The sequence below is a fragment of the Nesoenas mayeri genome (assembly GCF_963082525.1).
Source record: "Nesoenas mayeri genome assembly, chromosome: 2".
NCBI lineage: Eukaryota > Metazoa > Chordata > Aves > Columbiformes > Columbidae > Nesoenas > Nesoenas mayeri.
In genome coordinates, this window is record NC_137543.1 from 717,278 (window position 1) to 730,336 (window position 13,059).

General features: G+C 69.5%; 1 protein-coding gene across 1 annotated transcript; it reads left to right on the plus strand.

Annotated features, from left to right (window-relative positions):
• Window positions 1-1,876: 1,876 nt before the first annotated feature.
• Window positions 1,877-12,486, plus strand: CYC1 (cytochrome c1). The gene is made up of 7 exons (XM_080339607.1): window positions 1,877-2,003; window positions 4,283-4,476; window positions 6,465-6,591; window positions 9,647-9,804; window positions 11,777-11,937; window positions 12,013-12,113; window positions 12,206-12,486. Exons 1-7 carry the CDS (start codon window positions 1,878-1,880, stop codon window positions 12,308-12,310), a joined length of 972 nt encoding a protein of 323 aa, XP_080195733.1. The 5' UTR covers window position 1,877; the 3' UTR covers window positions 12,311-12,486.
• The last annotated feature ends 573 nt before the right edge of the window (window positions 12,487-13,059 follow it).

The following is a 13,059-nucleotide window of genomic DNA, read 5'->3' on the forward strand; positions in this document are numbered from 1 at the left end:
TCTCCCCAGTCTGTACCGGGGGGCCCGGCACCGTGTGTACGGGGGCGCCGGGCCCGGGGGTCTCTGCCCGGCCGGTCCCGGGGGGTCTGTCCTGGGGGTCTCTGCCCGGTCGGTCCCGGCACGGTGTGTACGGAGGGTGGGTCCCGGGGTCTCTCCCCGGCCGGCTCTTGGAGGGTCTGTCCCGGGGTCTCTCCCCAGTCTGTATCGGGGGTCCCGGCACGGTATGTACGGGGGGTGGGTCCTGAGGGTCTCTCCCCGGTCGGTTCCGCGGGGGGGTCCGTCCCGGGGGTCTCTGCCCGGTCGGTTCCGGGGGGTCTGTCCTGGGGGTCTCTCCCCGGTCGGTCCCGGGGGGTCTGTCCGGGGGTCTCTCCCCGGTCGGTCCCGGCACGGTGCGTATGGGGGGTGGGTCCCGGGGTCTCTCCCCGGTCGGTCCCGGGGTGGGGTCTGTCCGGGGGTCTCTATCCGGTCGGTCCCGGCACGGTGCGTATGGGGGGTGGGTCCCGGGGTCTCTCCCCGGTCGGTCCCGGGGTGGGGTCTGTCCGGGGGTCTCTATCCGGTCGGTCCCGGCACGGTGCGTATGGGGGGTGGGTCCCGGGGTCTCTCCCAGTCGGTCCCGGGGGGTCTGTCCCGGGGTCTCTCCCGGCCGGTTCCGGGGTGGGGGGGTCTGTCCCGGGTCTCTCTGTCCCCGGCCGGTCCCGGGGGTCTGTCCCGGGGGTCTCTCCCCAGTCGGTTCCGGGGATTCTGTCCCGGGGGTCTCTCTCTCCCCGGCCGGCTCTGGGAGGGTCTGTCCCGGGGGTCTCTGCACGGTCGGTTCCGGGGCTCCCAGCACGGTGTGTACAGGGGGTGGGTCCCGGGGGTCGGTTCCGGGGGTCTGTCCCGGAGTCTCTCCCGGGTGGGTTCCGGGGGACATCTGTTCCGGGGTCTCTCCCCGGTCGGTTCCGGGGGTCTGTCCCGGGGTCTCTCTCCGGACAGTTCCGGGGGGGTCTGTCCCGGGGGTCTCTCCCGGCCGGTTCCGGGGTGGGGGGGTCTGTCCCGGGTCTCTCTGTCCCGGCTGGTCCCGGGGGTCGGTTCCGGGGGTCTGTCCCGGGGTCTCTCTCCGGACAGTTCCGGGGGGGGTCTGTCCCGGGGGTCTCTGTCCCGGGGTCTCTCCCGGTCGGTCCCGGGGGTCTGTCCCGGGTCTCTCTGTCCCGGGGTCTCTCCCCGGCCCATTCCGGGGGTCTGTCCCGGGTCTCTCCCTGGCCGGTCCCGGGGGGTCTGTCCCGGGGTCTCTCCCCGGCCGGTTCCGGGGTGGGGGGGGTCTGTCCCGGGTCTCTCTGTCCCGGCCGGTCCCGGGTCTGTCCCGGGTCTCTCTGTCCCGGCCGGTCCCGGGTGGTCTGTCCTGGGCCTCTCTGTCCCCGTCCGGTCCCGGGGGTCTATCCCGGGGGTCTCTCTGTCCCGGCCGGTCCCGGGGGTCTGTCCCGGGGGTCTCTCTGTCCCGGGGGTCTGTCCCGGGTCTCTCTGTCCCGGCCGGTCCTGGGTCTATCCCGGGGGTCTCTCTGTCCCGGCCGGTCCCGGGTCTGTCCCGGGGGTCTGTCCCGGGGGTCTGTCCCGGGGGTCTCTCTGTCCCGGCCGGTCCCGGGTCTGTCCCGGGTCTGTCCCGGGGGTCTCTCTGTCCCGGCCGGTCCCGGGTCTGTCCCGGGGCTCTGTCCCGGGTCTATCCCGGGTCTCTCTGTCCCGTCCGGTCCGCGCTCCCCCCCAGCGGAGCCGCCATCGCGCTGCGGGACCGGGGGACCCGTGAGCAGCGCGGACCGTGACGCCGCTTCCGCCGCGGGTGACGTCACGCGGTCGTCACGTCCGGGGCGGCGCCGCCGCGTCCCCTCGACCTCGGCGGCGGAGCGATGGCGGCGGCGGTGGCGGCGGCGGCGGTGCGGGGCGGCCCGCTGCGGAGCGCGGCGGTGCGGGGCGGCCCGCTGCGGCCCTACGGCCGCCTGCTGCTGCCGCGGGCACGGACCGCGCCCGCCCCGGTGAGACCCCGACCCGCGCCGCGCGGCCACCGGGGCGGCCCCGCTCCCGCCGGCGAGCGCGGGGGGACGGCCCGGCTGGGCCCCGCCCGGCCCCGTGTCCCCGGTTCCCGCCGCAGTGCGCCCGGCCCTCCCCCGGTCCTCCCCCGGTCCTCCCCCGGTCCTCCCCCGTGCGCCCCGCCCGGCCCCGCGTCCCCGGTTCCCGCCGCAGTGCGCCCGGCCCTCCCCCGGTCCTCCCCCGTGCGCCCCGGCCGTGCCCGCTGTCCCCTCCCGTCGTGCCCGGTGTCCCCGGCCCCTCGTCCATCTCCCCAGTCCCGTGTCCCCGGTTCCCGCCGCAATGCGCCCCAGTCGTGCCCGGTCTCCCCTCCCGTCGTGCCCGGTGTCCCCGGTCCCTCGTCCATCTCCCCGGCCCCGTGTCCCCGGTTCCCCCGCAGTGCGCCCCGGCCGTGCCCGGTGTCCCCGGTCCCTCGTCCATCTCCCCGGCCCCGTGTCCCCGGTGTCCCCGATGCCCCCCGCTGTGCCCGCTGTCCCTGCCGCCCCCCGCACACGGTTCCCCGGGCCCCCCCCCGGTCCATCCCCGTGCACCCCCGGCCGGCCCCGTGTCCACAGTTCCCCCCAACGGGCCCCATCCCTGCCCGGTGTCCCCCGTCCCCATTGTCCCCAGTCCCCATCCCTGCCCGGTGTCCCCCGTCCCCATTGTCCCCAGTCCCCATCCCTGCCCGGTGTCCGCAGTTCCCCCCAATGGGCCCCATCCCTGCCCACTGTCCCCTGTCCCCATCCCTGCCCAGTGTCCCTGTCCCTGCCCACTGTCCCCTGTCCCCATCCCTTCCCAGTGTCCTCTGTCCCCATCACTGCCCAGTGTCCCCTGTCCCCGTAGTTCCTTGTCCCCATCCCTGTGTGGTGTCTGCAGTTCCCTGTCCCCATCCCTGCCCAGTGTCCCTGGTCCCCTGTCCCCATCCCTGCCCAGTGTCCCCGGTCCCCAGTTCCCTGTCCCCATCCCTGCCCAGTGTCCCTGGTCCCCAGTTCCCTGTCCCCATCCCTACCTGGTGTCCCCAGTCCCCAGTGTCCCCAGTGCCCAGTGTCCCCTGTCCCCATCCCTGCGCAGTGTCCCCAGTCGCCAGTGTCCCTGGTCCCCTGTCCCCATCCCTGCCTGGTGTCCCCAGTTCCCAGTGTCCCCTGTCCACATCCCTGCCCGGTGTCCCCTGTCCCCATCCCTGCCCAGTGTCCCCTGTCCACATCCCTGCCCAGTGTCCCCTGTCCCCGTCCCTGCCTGGTGTCCCTGGTCCCCTGTCCCCATCTGTGCATGGTACCCCTGTCCCTGCTGACACCGTCCCCTGTGCCCCGTCCCTGCTGACGCTGTCCCCTGTCCCCACTGACGCTGTCCCCACTGACGCTGTCCCCTGTCCCCACTGACGCTGTCCCCATTGACGCTGTCCCCTGTGCCCCATCCCTGCTGACACTGTCCCCTGTCCCCACTGACGCTGTCCCCATTGACACTGTCCCCTGTGCCCTGTCCCTGCTGATGCTGCCCCGTGTCCCCACTGACACTGTCCCCTGACCCCTGTGCGCTGGCCCACTGACGCTGTCCCTGTCCCCTGTCCCCCGTCCCCACTGACGCTGTCCCCTGTCCCCACTGATGCTGTCCCCCGTGCACTATCCGCACTGACGCTGTCCCTGTCCCCATGCACTGTCCCCACTGACGCTGTCCCCTGTCCCACTGATGCTGTCCCCGTGCGCTGTCCCCACTGATGCTGTCCCTGTCCCCGTCCCCATGCGCTGTCCCCACTGACGCTGTCCCCATCCCTGTCCCCATCCCTGTCTCCACTGACGCTGACCCTGTCCCTGTCCCCATGCGCTGTCCCCACTGATGCTGTCCCTGTCCCCGTCCCCATGCGCTGTCCCCGTCCCCGTCCCCATGCGCTGTCCGCACTGATGCTGTCTCTGTCCCCGTCCCCATGCGCTGTCCGCACTGACGCTGTCCCCATCCCTGTCCCCATCCCTGTCTCCACTGACGCTGACCCTGTCCCTGTCCCTGTCCCCATGCGCTGTCCCCACTGATGCTGTCCCTGTCTCCGTCCCCATGCGCTGTCTCTGTCCCCGTCCCCATGCGCTGTCCCCACTGACGCTGTCCCTGTCCCCGTCCCCACGCGCTGTCCGCACTGACGCTGTCCCTGTCCCCGTCCCCATGCGCTGTCCGCACTGACGCTGTCTCGGTCCCCGTCCCCATGCGCTGTCCGCACTGACGCTGTCCCGGTCCCCGTCCCCGTCCGGTGTGCGGGCAGGCGGGGCTGTCGTCGCAGGCCGGGCTGTCGCGGGGCCGGCGGGCGGCGCTGGCGGCGCTGGGGCTGCTGGCGGCGGGCGGGGGGGGGCTGGCGCTGGCCCTGCGCTCCCCCCTGGGCGCCGGGGAGCTGGAGATGCACCCGCCCGCCTTCCCCTGGAGCCACGGAGGGGCCCTGGCCGCGCTCGACCACGCCAGGTACGCGGGGCGGCAACGCGGGGACACGGGGACGTGGGGATGTGGGGACACAGGGACATGGGGACGCAGGGACACGGAGACACAGAGACATGGGGGCATGGGGATGTGGGGACATGGGGACACGGGGATGTGGGGCACAGGGACGTGGGGACACAGGGACACGGGGACACAGGGTCACAGGGACGTGGGGACACAGGGGCATGGGGACGTGGGGACACAGGGGCATGGGGATGTGGGGACACAGGGGCATGGGGATGTGGGGACATGGGGACATGGCACACAAGGATGTGGGAACATGGGGACGCGGGGACATGGGGACGTGGGGACACAGGGGCATGGGGAGGTGGGGATGTGGAGACGTGGGGACATGGCACACAAGGACATGAGGACATGGGGACATGGGGATGTGGAGACACAGGGATGTGGGGACATGGCACACAGGGATGTGGGGACATGGGGACACAGGTATGTGGGACAGGGATACAGGAAATGGGGACGTGGGGACACAGGGACATGGGACACAGGGACGTGGGGACACAGGCTTGTGGGACCGACACAGGACATGGGGACACAGGGACATGGGGACACAGGTACGTGGGACAGGGACACAGGAGACAGGGACATGGGGACACAGGGACTTGGGGATGTGGGGAAATGGGGACACAGGGACTTGGGGATGTGGGGACATGGCACACAGGGACGTGGGGACACGGGGCCACAGGAGATGGGGACATGGGACACGAGGATGTGGGGACATGGGGATGTGGGGCCGTGGGGACCTGGGGACACAGGGCCATGGGCACACAGGGCCATGGGGACATGGCACACAGGGACGTGGGACAGGGTCACAGGAAATGGGGATGTGGGGACATGGGGACACAGGGACATGGAGATGTGGGGACATGGCACACAGGGATGTGGGGACATGGGGACACAGGTATGTGGGACAGGGACACAGGAAATGGGGACATGGGGACACAGGAACATGGGGATGTGGATACATGGGGACACGAGGATGTGGGGACTTGGGGACAGAGGTACACGGGGACATGGGGACATAGGGATGTGAGGATACGGGAACATGAGGGTGTGGGGGCATAGGGATGTGGGGACATGGGGACACAGGAGCATGGGGATGCAGGGACATGGGGACACAGGTACGTGAGACAGGGACACAGGGATGTGGGGACACGGGGCCGTGGGGACATGGCACACAGGGACATGGGAACACAGGTATGTGGGACATGGGGACACAGGGATGTGGGGACACAGGTACGTGGGACAGGGACACAGGACATGGGGACACAAGGATGTGGGGACACGGGGCCGTGGGGACATGGCACACAGGGACATGGGGACATGGTGACACAGGTACATGGGACAGGGACACAAGGATGTGGGGACATGGGGCCGTGGGGACATGGCACACAGGGACATGGGGACACAGGTATGTAGGACATGGGGACACAGGGATGTGGGGACACGGGGACAGAGGTACGTGGGACAGGGACACAGGACATGGGGACACAGGAATGTGGGGACACGGGGCCGTGGGGACATGGCACACAGGGACATGGGGACATGGGGACACAGGTACGTGGGACAGGGACACAGGAAATGGGGACACGGGGACACAGGGATGTGGGGACACGGGGCTGTGGGGGCATGGCACACAGGGGCATGGGGACACAGGTATGTGGGACAGGGACACAGGGATGTGGGGACACGGGGCTGTGGGGACATGGCACACGGGGACATGGGGACATGGGGACACAGGTACGTGGGACAGGGACACAGGAAATGGGGACAGAGGGACACGGGGATGTGGGGGCACAGGGATGTGGGGACATGGGGACGTGGGGGCATCGGTGGCAGCCGGAGCCTTCACTTCCCCTTTCTCTTCCTCCTCTCCTTCCTCCTCCTCTTTTCCTCCTCTTCCTCCTCTCCCCACTCACCCCGCTCTGTCCTGTCCCCCCGTCCCCCCGCAGCCTGCGCCGCGGGTTCCAGGTGTACAAGCAGGTGTGCTCGGCGTGCCACAGCATGGAGTACCTGGCCTTCCGCAGCCTGGTGGGCGTCACGCACACCGAGGCCGAGGCCAAGGCGCTGGCTGAGGAGGTGGGTGCCCTGCCCCAGCAGCCCCGGGGGCACTGCTAAGCACTGTGTCCCCTGGGACAGCCCCGGTGTCACCGCTCAGCGCCGTGTGTCCCCCCGGTGTCCCTGCTCAATGCTGTGTGTCCCCACGGACAGCCCCAGTGTCACTGCTCAGCCCCGTGTGTCCCCCCGGTGTCCCTGCTCGATGCTGTGTGTCCCCATGGACACCCCCGGTGTCACCGCTCAGCCCCGTGTGTCCCCTCGGTGTCCCTGCTCAATGCTGTATGTCCCCATGGGCAGCCCCGGTGTCACCACTCAGCCCTGTGTGTCCCCCGCAGTGTCCCTGCTCATTGCTGTGTGTCCCCATGGACAGCCCTGGTGTCACCGCTCAGCCCCATGTGTCCCCCCAGTGTCCCTGCTCAATGCTGTGTGTCCCCATGGACAGCCCTGGTGTCACCGCTCAGCCCCATGTGTCCCCCCAGTGTCCCTGCTCAATGCTGTGTATCCCCCCCAGGACAGCCCCAGTGTCACTGCTCAGCCCCGTGTGTCCCCCTCAGTGTCCCTGCTCAATGCTGTGTCCCCACAGACAGCCCCGGTGTCACCGCTCAGCCCCGTGTGTCCCCACAGTGTCCCTGCTCATTGCTGTGTGTCCCCCCGGTGTCACCGCTCAGCGCTGTGTGCCCCAGGACAGCCCTGGTGTCACCATTCAGCCCCGTGTGTCCCCCCCGGTGTCCCTACTCAATGCTGTGTGTCCCCCCGGGACAGCCCCGGTGTCACCGCTCGGCCCGTGTGTCCCCCCAGTGTCCCTGCTCATTGCTGTGTGTCCCCATGGACAGCCTCGGTGTCACCGCTCAGCCCGTGTGTCCCCCCAGTGTCCCTACTCAATGCTGTGTGTCCCCACAGACAGCCCCGGTGTCACCGCTCGGCCCGTGTGTCCCCCCGGTGTCCCTGCTCAATGCTGTGTGTCCCCCAGGACAGCCCCGGTGTCACCGCTCAGCCCGTGTGTCCCCCCAGTGTCCCTACCCAATGCTGTGTGTCCCCACAGACAGCCCTGGTGTCACCGCTCAGCCCGTGTGTCCCCCCAGTGTCCCTACCCAATGCTGTGTGTCCCCACAGACAGCCCTGGTGTCACCGCTCAGCCCGTGTGTCCCCCCAGTGTCCCTGCTCATTGCTGTGTGTCCCCCAGGACAGCCCCGGTGTCACCGCTCGGCCCGTGTGTCCCCCCAGTGTCCCTGCTCATTGCTGTGTGTCCCCACGGACAGCCCCGGTGTCACCGCTCAGCCCCGTGTGTCCCCCCGGTGTCTCTGCTCAATGCTGTGTGTCCCCCAGGACAGCCCCGGTGTCACCGCTCAGCCCGTGTGTCCCCCCAGTGTCCCTACTCAATGCTGTGTGTCCCCATAGACAGCCCCGGTGTCACCGCTCAGCCCGTGTGTCCCCCCGCTGTCCCTGCTCATTGCTGTGTGTCCCCACAGACAGCCCCGGTGTCACCGCTCAGCCCCGTGTGTCCCCCCAGTGTCCCTACTCAATGCTGTGTGTCCCCCAGGACAGCCCTGGTGTCACCATTCAGCCCCGTGTGTCCCCCCAGTGTCCCTACTCATTGCTGTGTGTTCCCCTGGGACAGCCCCAGTGTCACCGCTCAGCCCCATGTGTCCCCCCAGTGTCCCTACTCATTGCTGTGTGTCCCCCTGGGACAGCCCCAGTGTCACCGCTCAGCCCCGTGTGTCCCCCCCAGTGTCCCTACTCAATGCTGTGTGTCCCCCTGGGACAGCCCCGGTGTCATTGCTCAGCCCTGTGTGCCCCCCCCAGTGCCCCTACTCAATGTTGTGTGTCCCCTAGGACAGCCCTGGTGTCACCGCTCAGCCCCCAGTGTCCCTACTCAATGCTGTGTGTCCTCCCCAGGACAGCCCCGGTGTCACCGCTCAGCCCTGTGTGTCCCCCCCTGCACACCGCGGTGCTCATGGTGTGTCCCCCCCCAGACACCCCAGTGCTCATGCCGTGTCCCCCGGGACACCGCGGTGTTCATGGCATGTCCCCCCCCAGCCCCCCACTGCTCATGGCCTGTCTCCCCAGACACCGTGGTGTTCATGGCGTGTCCCCCCCCAGCCCCCCCACTGCTCATGGCTTGTCTCCCCAGACACCGTGGTGTTCATGGCGTGTTCCCCCCCAGCCCCCCCACTGCTCATGGCCTGTCTCCCCAGACACCACGGTGCTCATGGCGTGTCCCCCCGGAATGCCCCAATGCCCATGGCTGTGTCCCCCCCAGACCCCCCAGTGCTCATGGCGTCTTTCCCCCGTGGACCCCGCAGTGCTCATGGCGTGTCCCCCCCCAGACCCCCTCGTGCTCATGGCGTGTCCCCCCACACCCCGCGGTGCTCATGGTGTGTCCCCCCCTGGACACCGTGGTGCTCATGGCATGTCCCCCCCGTACACTGCAGTGCTCATGGTGTGTCCCCCCTGGGACACCGCGGTGCTCATGGTGTGTCCCAAAGGGACACCACAGTGCTCATGATGTGTCCCCCTTGGACCCCCCGGTGCTCATGGTGTGTCCCAAAGGGACACCACAGTGCTCATGGCGTGTCACCCCCCTCCGGACCCCCCAGTGCTCATGGTGTGTCCCAAAGGGACACCATGGTGCTCATGGTGTGTCACCCCCCCCGGACATCCCGGTGCTCATGGCGTGTCCCCCCCCGGCATCCCCGGTGCTCATGGCGTGACACCACGGTGCTCATGGCGTGTCCCCCCCCCGGTGCTCATGGCGTGTCCCCTGCGGTGCTCATGGCGTGTCACCCCTGGTGCTCATGGCGCGTGTCCCCCCGGTCCCCGCGGTGCTCATGGCATGTCCCCCCCTGGTGCTCATGGTGTGACACCACGGTGCTCATGGCGTGTCCCCCCCTGCACACCACGCTGCTCATGGCGTGTCCCCCGCCTGGTGCTCATGGCGTGTCCCCCCCTGCACACCACGCTGCTCATGGCATGTCCCCCGCCCGGTGCTCATGGCGTGTCCCCCCCCCGGTGCTCATGGCATGTCCCCCGCCCGGTGCTCATGGCGTGTCCCCCCGGTGCTCGTGGTGCCGCGCAGGTGGAGGTGCAGGACGGGCCGGACGAGAACGGGGAGATGTTCCTGCGCCCCGGGAAGCTGTCGGACGCCTTCCCCAAGCCGTACCCCAACCCCGAGGCCGCGCGCGCCGCCAACAACGGGGCGCTGCCCCCCGACCTCAGCTACATCGTCAACGCCCGGTCAGGGGGGGCCTGGGGACCCTAGTGGGGGGTTCTGGGGGCTCATGGAGCTGGGGGTCCCTGGGGGTGGGTTCCAGGTGCTCGCAGAGCTCAGGGACCTCAGGGGAGGCTTCTGGGGGCTCGTGGAGCTGGGGGACCCCAGGAGGGGGTTCTGGGGGCTCATGGAGCTGGGGGACCCTGGGGGTGGGTTCCAGGTGCTCACAGAGCTCAGGGACCCCAGGGGAGGGTTGTGGGGGCTCAGGGATCTGGGGGTCCCTGGGGGTGGGTTCCAGGTGCTCACAGAGCTCGGGGACCCCAGGGCGGGATTCTGGGGGCTCAGGGATCTGGGGGTCCCTGGGGGTGGGTTCCAGGTACTCACAGAGCTCAGGGACCCCAGGGTGGGGTTCTAGGGGCTCAGGGATCTGGGGGACCCCAGGCGGGGGTTCTGGGTGCTCACAGAGCTCAGGGACCCCAGGGGAGGGTTCTGGGGGCTCAGGGATCTGGGGGACCCCAGGGGGGGTTCTGGGTGCTCACAGAGCTCGGGGACTCCAGGTGGGGGTTGTGGGGGCTCAGGGATCTGGGGGTCCCTGGGGGTGGGTTCCAGGTGCTCACAGAGCTTGGGGACCCCAGGGGGGGGTTCTGGGGGCTCATGGAGCTCGGGGACCCCAGAGCGGGGTTCTGGGGGCTCATGGAGCTTGGGGACCCAGGGGAGGGTTGTGGGGGCTCAGGGATCTGGGGGTCCTGGGGGGGGGTTTCTGGGTGTTCACAGAGTTGGGGGGTGGAAACTGGGGGGGCTCTGCCAGTCTTGGGTGCTCATGGAGCTGGGGAACGCCAGGGTTTGTTCTGGGGGGGCTCTGGGTGCTCATGGATCGAGGGGGTCCCTCGGTGTTCACAGAACTGGGGGCCCTGGGGGGGAAACTGGGGAACCCCACTGGGGGGGGTTCTACCAGCCCTTGGTGCTCATGGAGCTGGGGGACCCCCGAGGAGGTTCTGGGGGACCCCAGGGGGTTTCTGGGGGCTCACAGAGCTGGGGGATGCTGAGGGGGGCAGTTCTGGGGGACCCCATTTGGGGGTTCAGCTGCTCCTGGGTGCTCCTGGAGTTGGGGATCCCACGGGAAAAACTGGGGGACCCTGGGTGGAGTTGTGGGTGCTCATGGGGCTGGGGGACCCCAGAGTTTGTTATGGGGGACCCTGGGGGACTTCTAGGGGGCTCTGGGGGGGGCTCTGGGTGCTCATGGGGCTGGGGGACCCTGGGGGGTTCTAGGGGACCCTGGGAGGGTTTCTGGGTGCTCAGGGATCTGGGGGACCCTGGGGGGAGTTGTGGGTGCTCATGGGACTGGGGGACCCCAAGGTTTGTTCTGGGGGGGCTCTGGGTGCTCAGGGAGCTGGGGGACCCTTGCGGGGGATTCTAGAGGAGCCTGGGGGGGCTCTGGGTGCTCATGGGGCTGGGGGACCCTGGGGAGGTTCTAGGGGACCCTGGGGGGGTTGGGGGACCCTAGGGGGCTCTGGGTGCTCAGGGAGCTGGGGGACCCTGGGGGGGTTCTAGGGGAGCCTGGTGGGGGTTTCTGGGTGCTCTGGGACCTGGGGGACCCTGGGGGGGGGTTCTAGGGGACTCTGGGGGGGCTTTCTGGGGGCTCAGGGATCTGGGGGACGCTGGGGTGTCTTTGGGTGCTCTGGGACCTGGGGGACCCTGGGGGGGGTTCTAGGGGACCCTGGGGGGGCTTTCTGGGGGTTCAGGGAGCTGGAGGACCCTGGGGGTGCTCAGGGAGCTGGGGGACCCTGGGGGGGTTCTAGGGGACCCTGGGGGGGCTCTGGGTGCTCAGGGAGCTGGGGACCCTGGGGGGGTTCTAGGGGACCCTGGGGGGGTTTGGGGGACCCTGGGGGGCTCTGGGGGCTCAGGGAGCTGGGGACCCTGGGGGGGTTCTAGGGGAGCCTGGGGGGGCTCTGGGGGCTCCGGCAGCGGCCCCCTGCGCTGATGTGACCCCGCCCCCAGGCACGGCGGGGAGGATTACGTGTTCTCGCTGCTGACCGGCTACTGCGACCCCCCCGCGGGCGTGACGCTGCGGGAGGGGCTGCACTACAACCCCTACTTCCCCGGGCAGGCCATCGGCATGGCCCCCCCCATCTACAACGAGATCCTGGAGTACGACGACGGTACGGGGGGACACGGGGCTGATTGGGGGGCCGGGGGGGCAGGTCCCGGGGTGCTCACCCCCATGTGCCCCCCAGGGACGCCGGCCACCCTGTCCCAGCTGGCCAAGGACGTCTGCACCTTCCTGCGCTGGGCGGCCGAGCCGGAGCACGACCAGCGCAAGCGCATGGGGCTCAAGGTGGGTGACATGGGGACGCGGGGCGGGGGGGGGGGGGCAGGCAGCGCCCCCCTGCGGTGCCCAGACCCCCCGTGACCCCCCGTGCCCCCCAGATGCTGATGCTCTCGGGGCTGCTCATCTCCCTGCTGTTCTACATGAAGCGCCACAAGTGGTCGGTGATGAAGAGCAGGAAAATGGTTTACAAGCCCCCCAAGTAAAAAGAGGGGGGAACGGGGTGTCCCCCCCGCCCCCCCGGCTGCACCGCGCACACCCCGGCTCCGGGGGGGGTGCCATGGCGTGCCCCCCCGCTCCGGATCCAGCGGCCCCCTGCTTGCCCCCCCCGGGGCCGGTGCTCGGGGGGGCGGGGGGGGCACGGAAATAAAGTCTCGGTTGTTCCAGGGGGGGAGCGTGTGGGGTGATGGATGAGCCCCCCCATGGCCCCCCCAGCCTGGGGGGTTGTTAATGGGCCGAACACCATCACTCCTGTCTTGGGGGGTGAATCAGGGCCCCCCAGCTGTGGGTTCAGTAACAGGCTGATCCCCATCACCTCCATCTCGGGGGGTGAATCACTGTGAGTACAGGCTGATCCCCATCGCCCCCATCTCGGGGAGTGAATCAGGGTCCCCCCAGCTCTGGGTGTAGGATGATCCCCGTCTTTGGGGGTGAATCAGGGCCCCCCAGCTGTCAGTTCAGTAACAGGCTGATCCCCATCATCCCCATCTTGGGGGGTGAATCAGGCCCCCCCCAGGTGTGGGTACAGGATGATCTCCATCACCCCCATCCCCCCCGTCTTGGGGGTGACTCACAGCCCCCCCCAGCTGTGTGTTCATTAAGAGGCTGATCCCCATCGCCCCCATCTCGGGGGTGAATCAGGGCCCCCCAGCTGTGGGTACAGGCTGATCCCCATCAACCCCATCGCCCTTGTCTTGGGGCAGGGAGGGTGAATCAGGGCCCCCCCAGCTGTGTG

Bases quoted from the DNA above. Each gene is read 5' to 3' on its own strand.
- CYC1 (XM_080339607.1), top strand. From the start codon at position 1,878: ATGGCGGCGGCGGTGGCGGCGGCGGCGGTGCGGGGCGGCCCGCTGCGG. The intron at 4,477-6,464 runs GTACGCGGGGCG...GTCCCCCCGCAG, and splicing joins GCCGCGCTCGACCACGCCAG to CCTGCGCCGCGGGTTCCAGG. The intron at 12,114-12,205 runs GTGGGTGACATG...CGTGCCCCCCAG, and splicing joins GCAAGCGCATGGGGCTCAAG to ATGCTGATGCTCTCGGGGCT.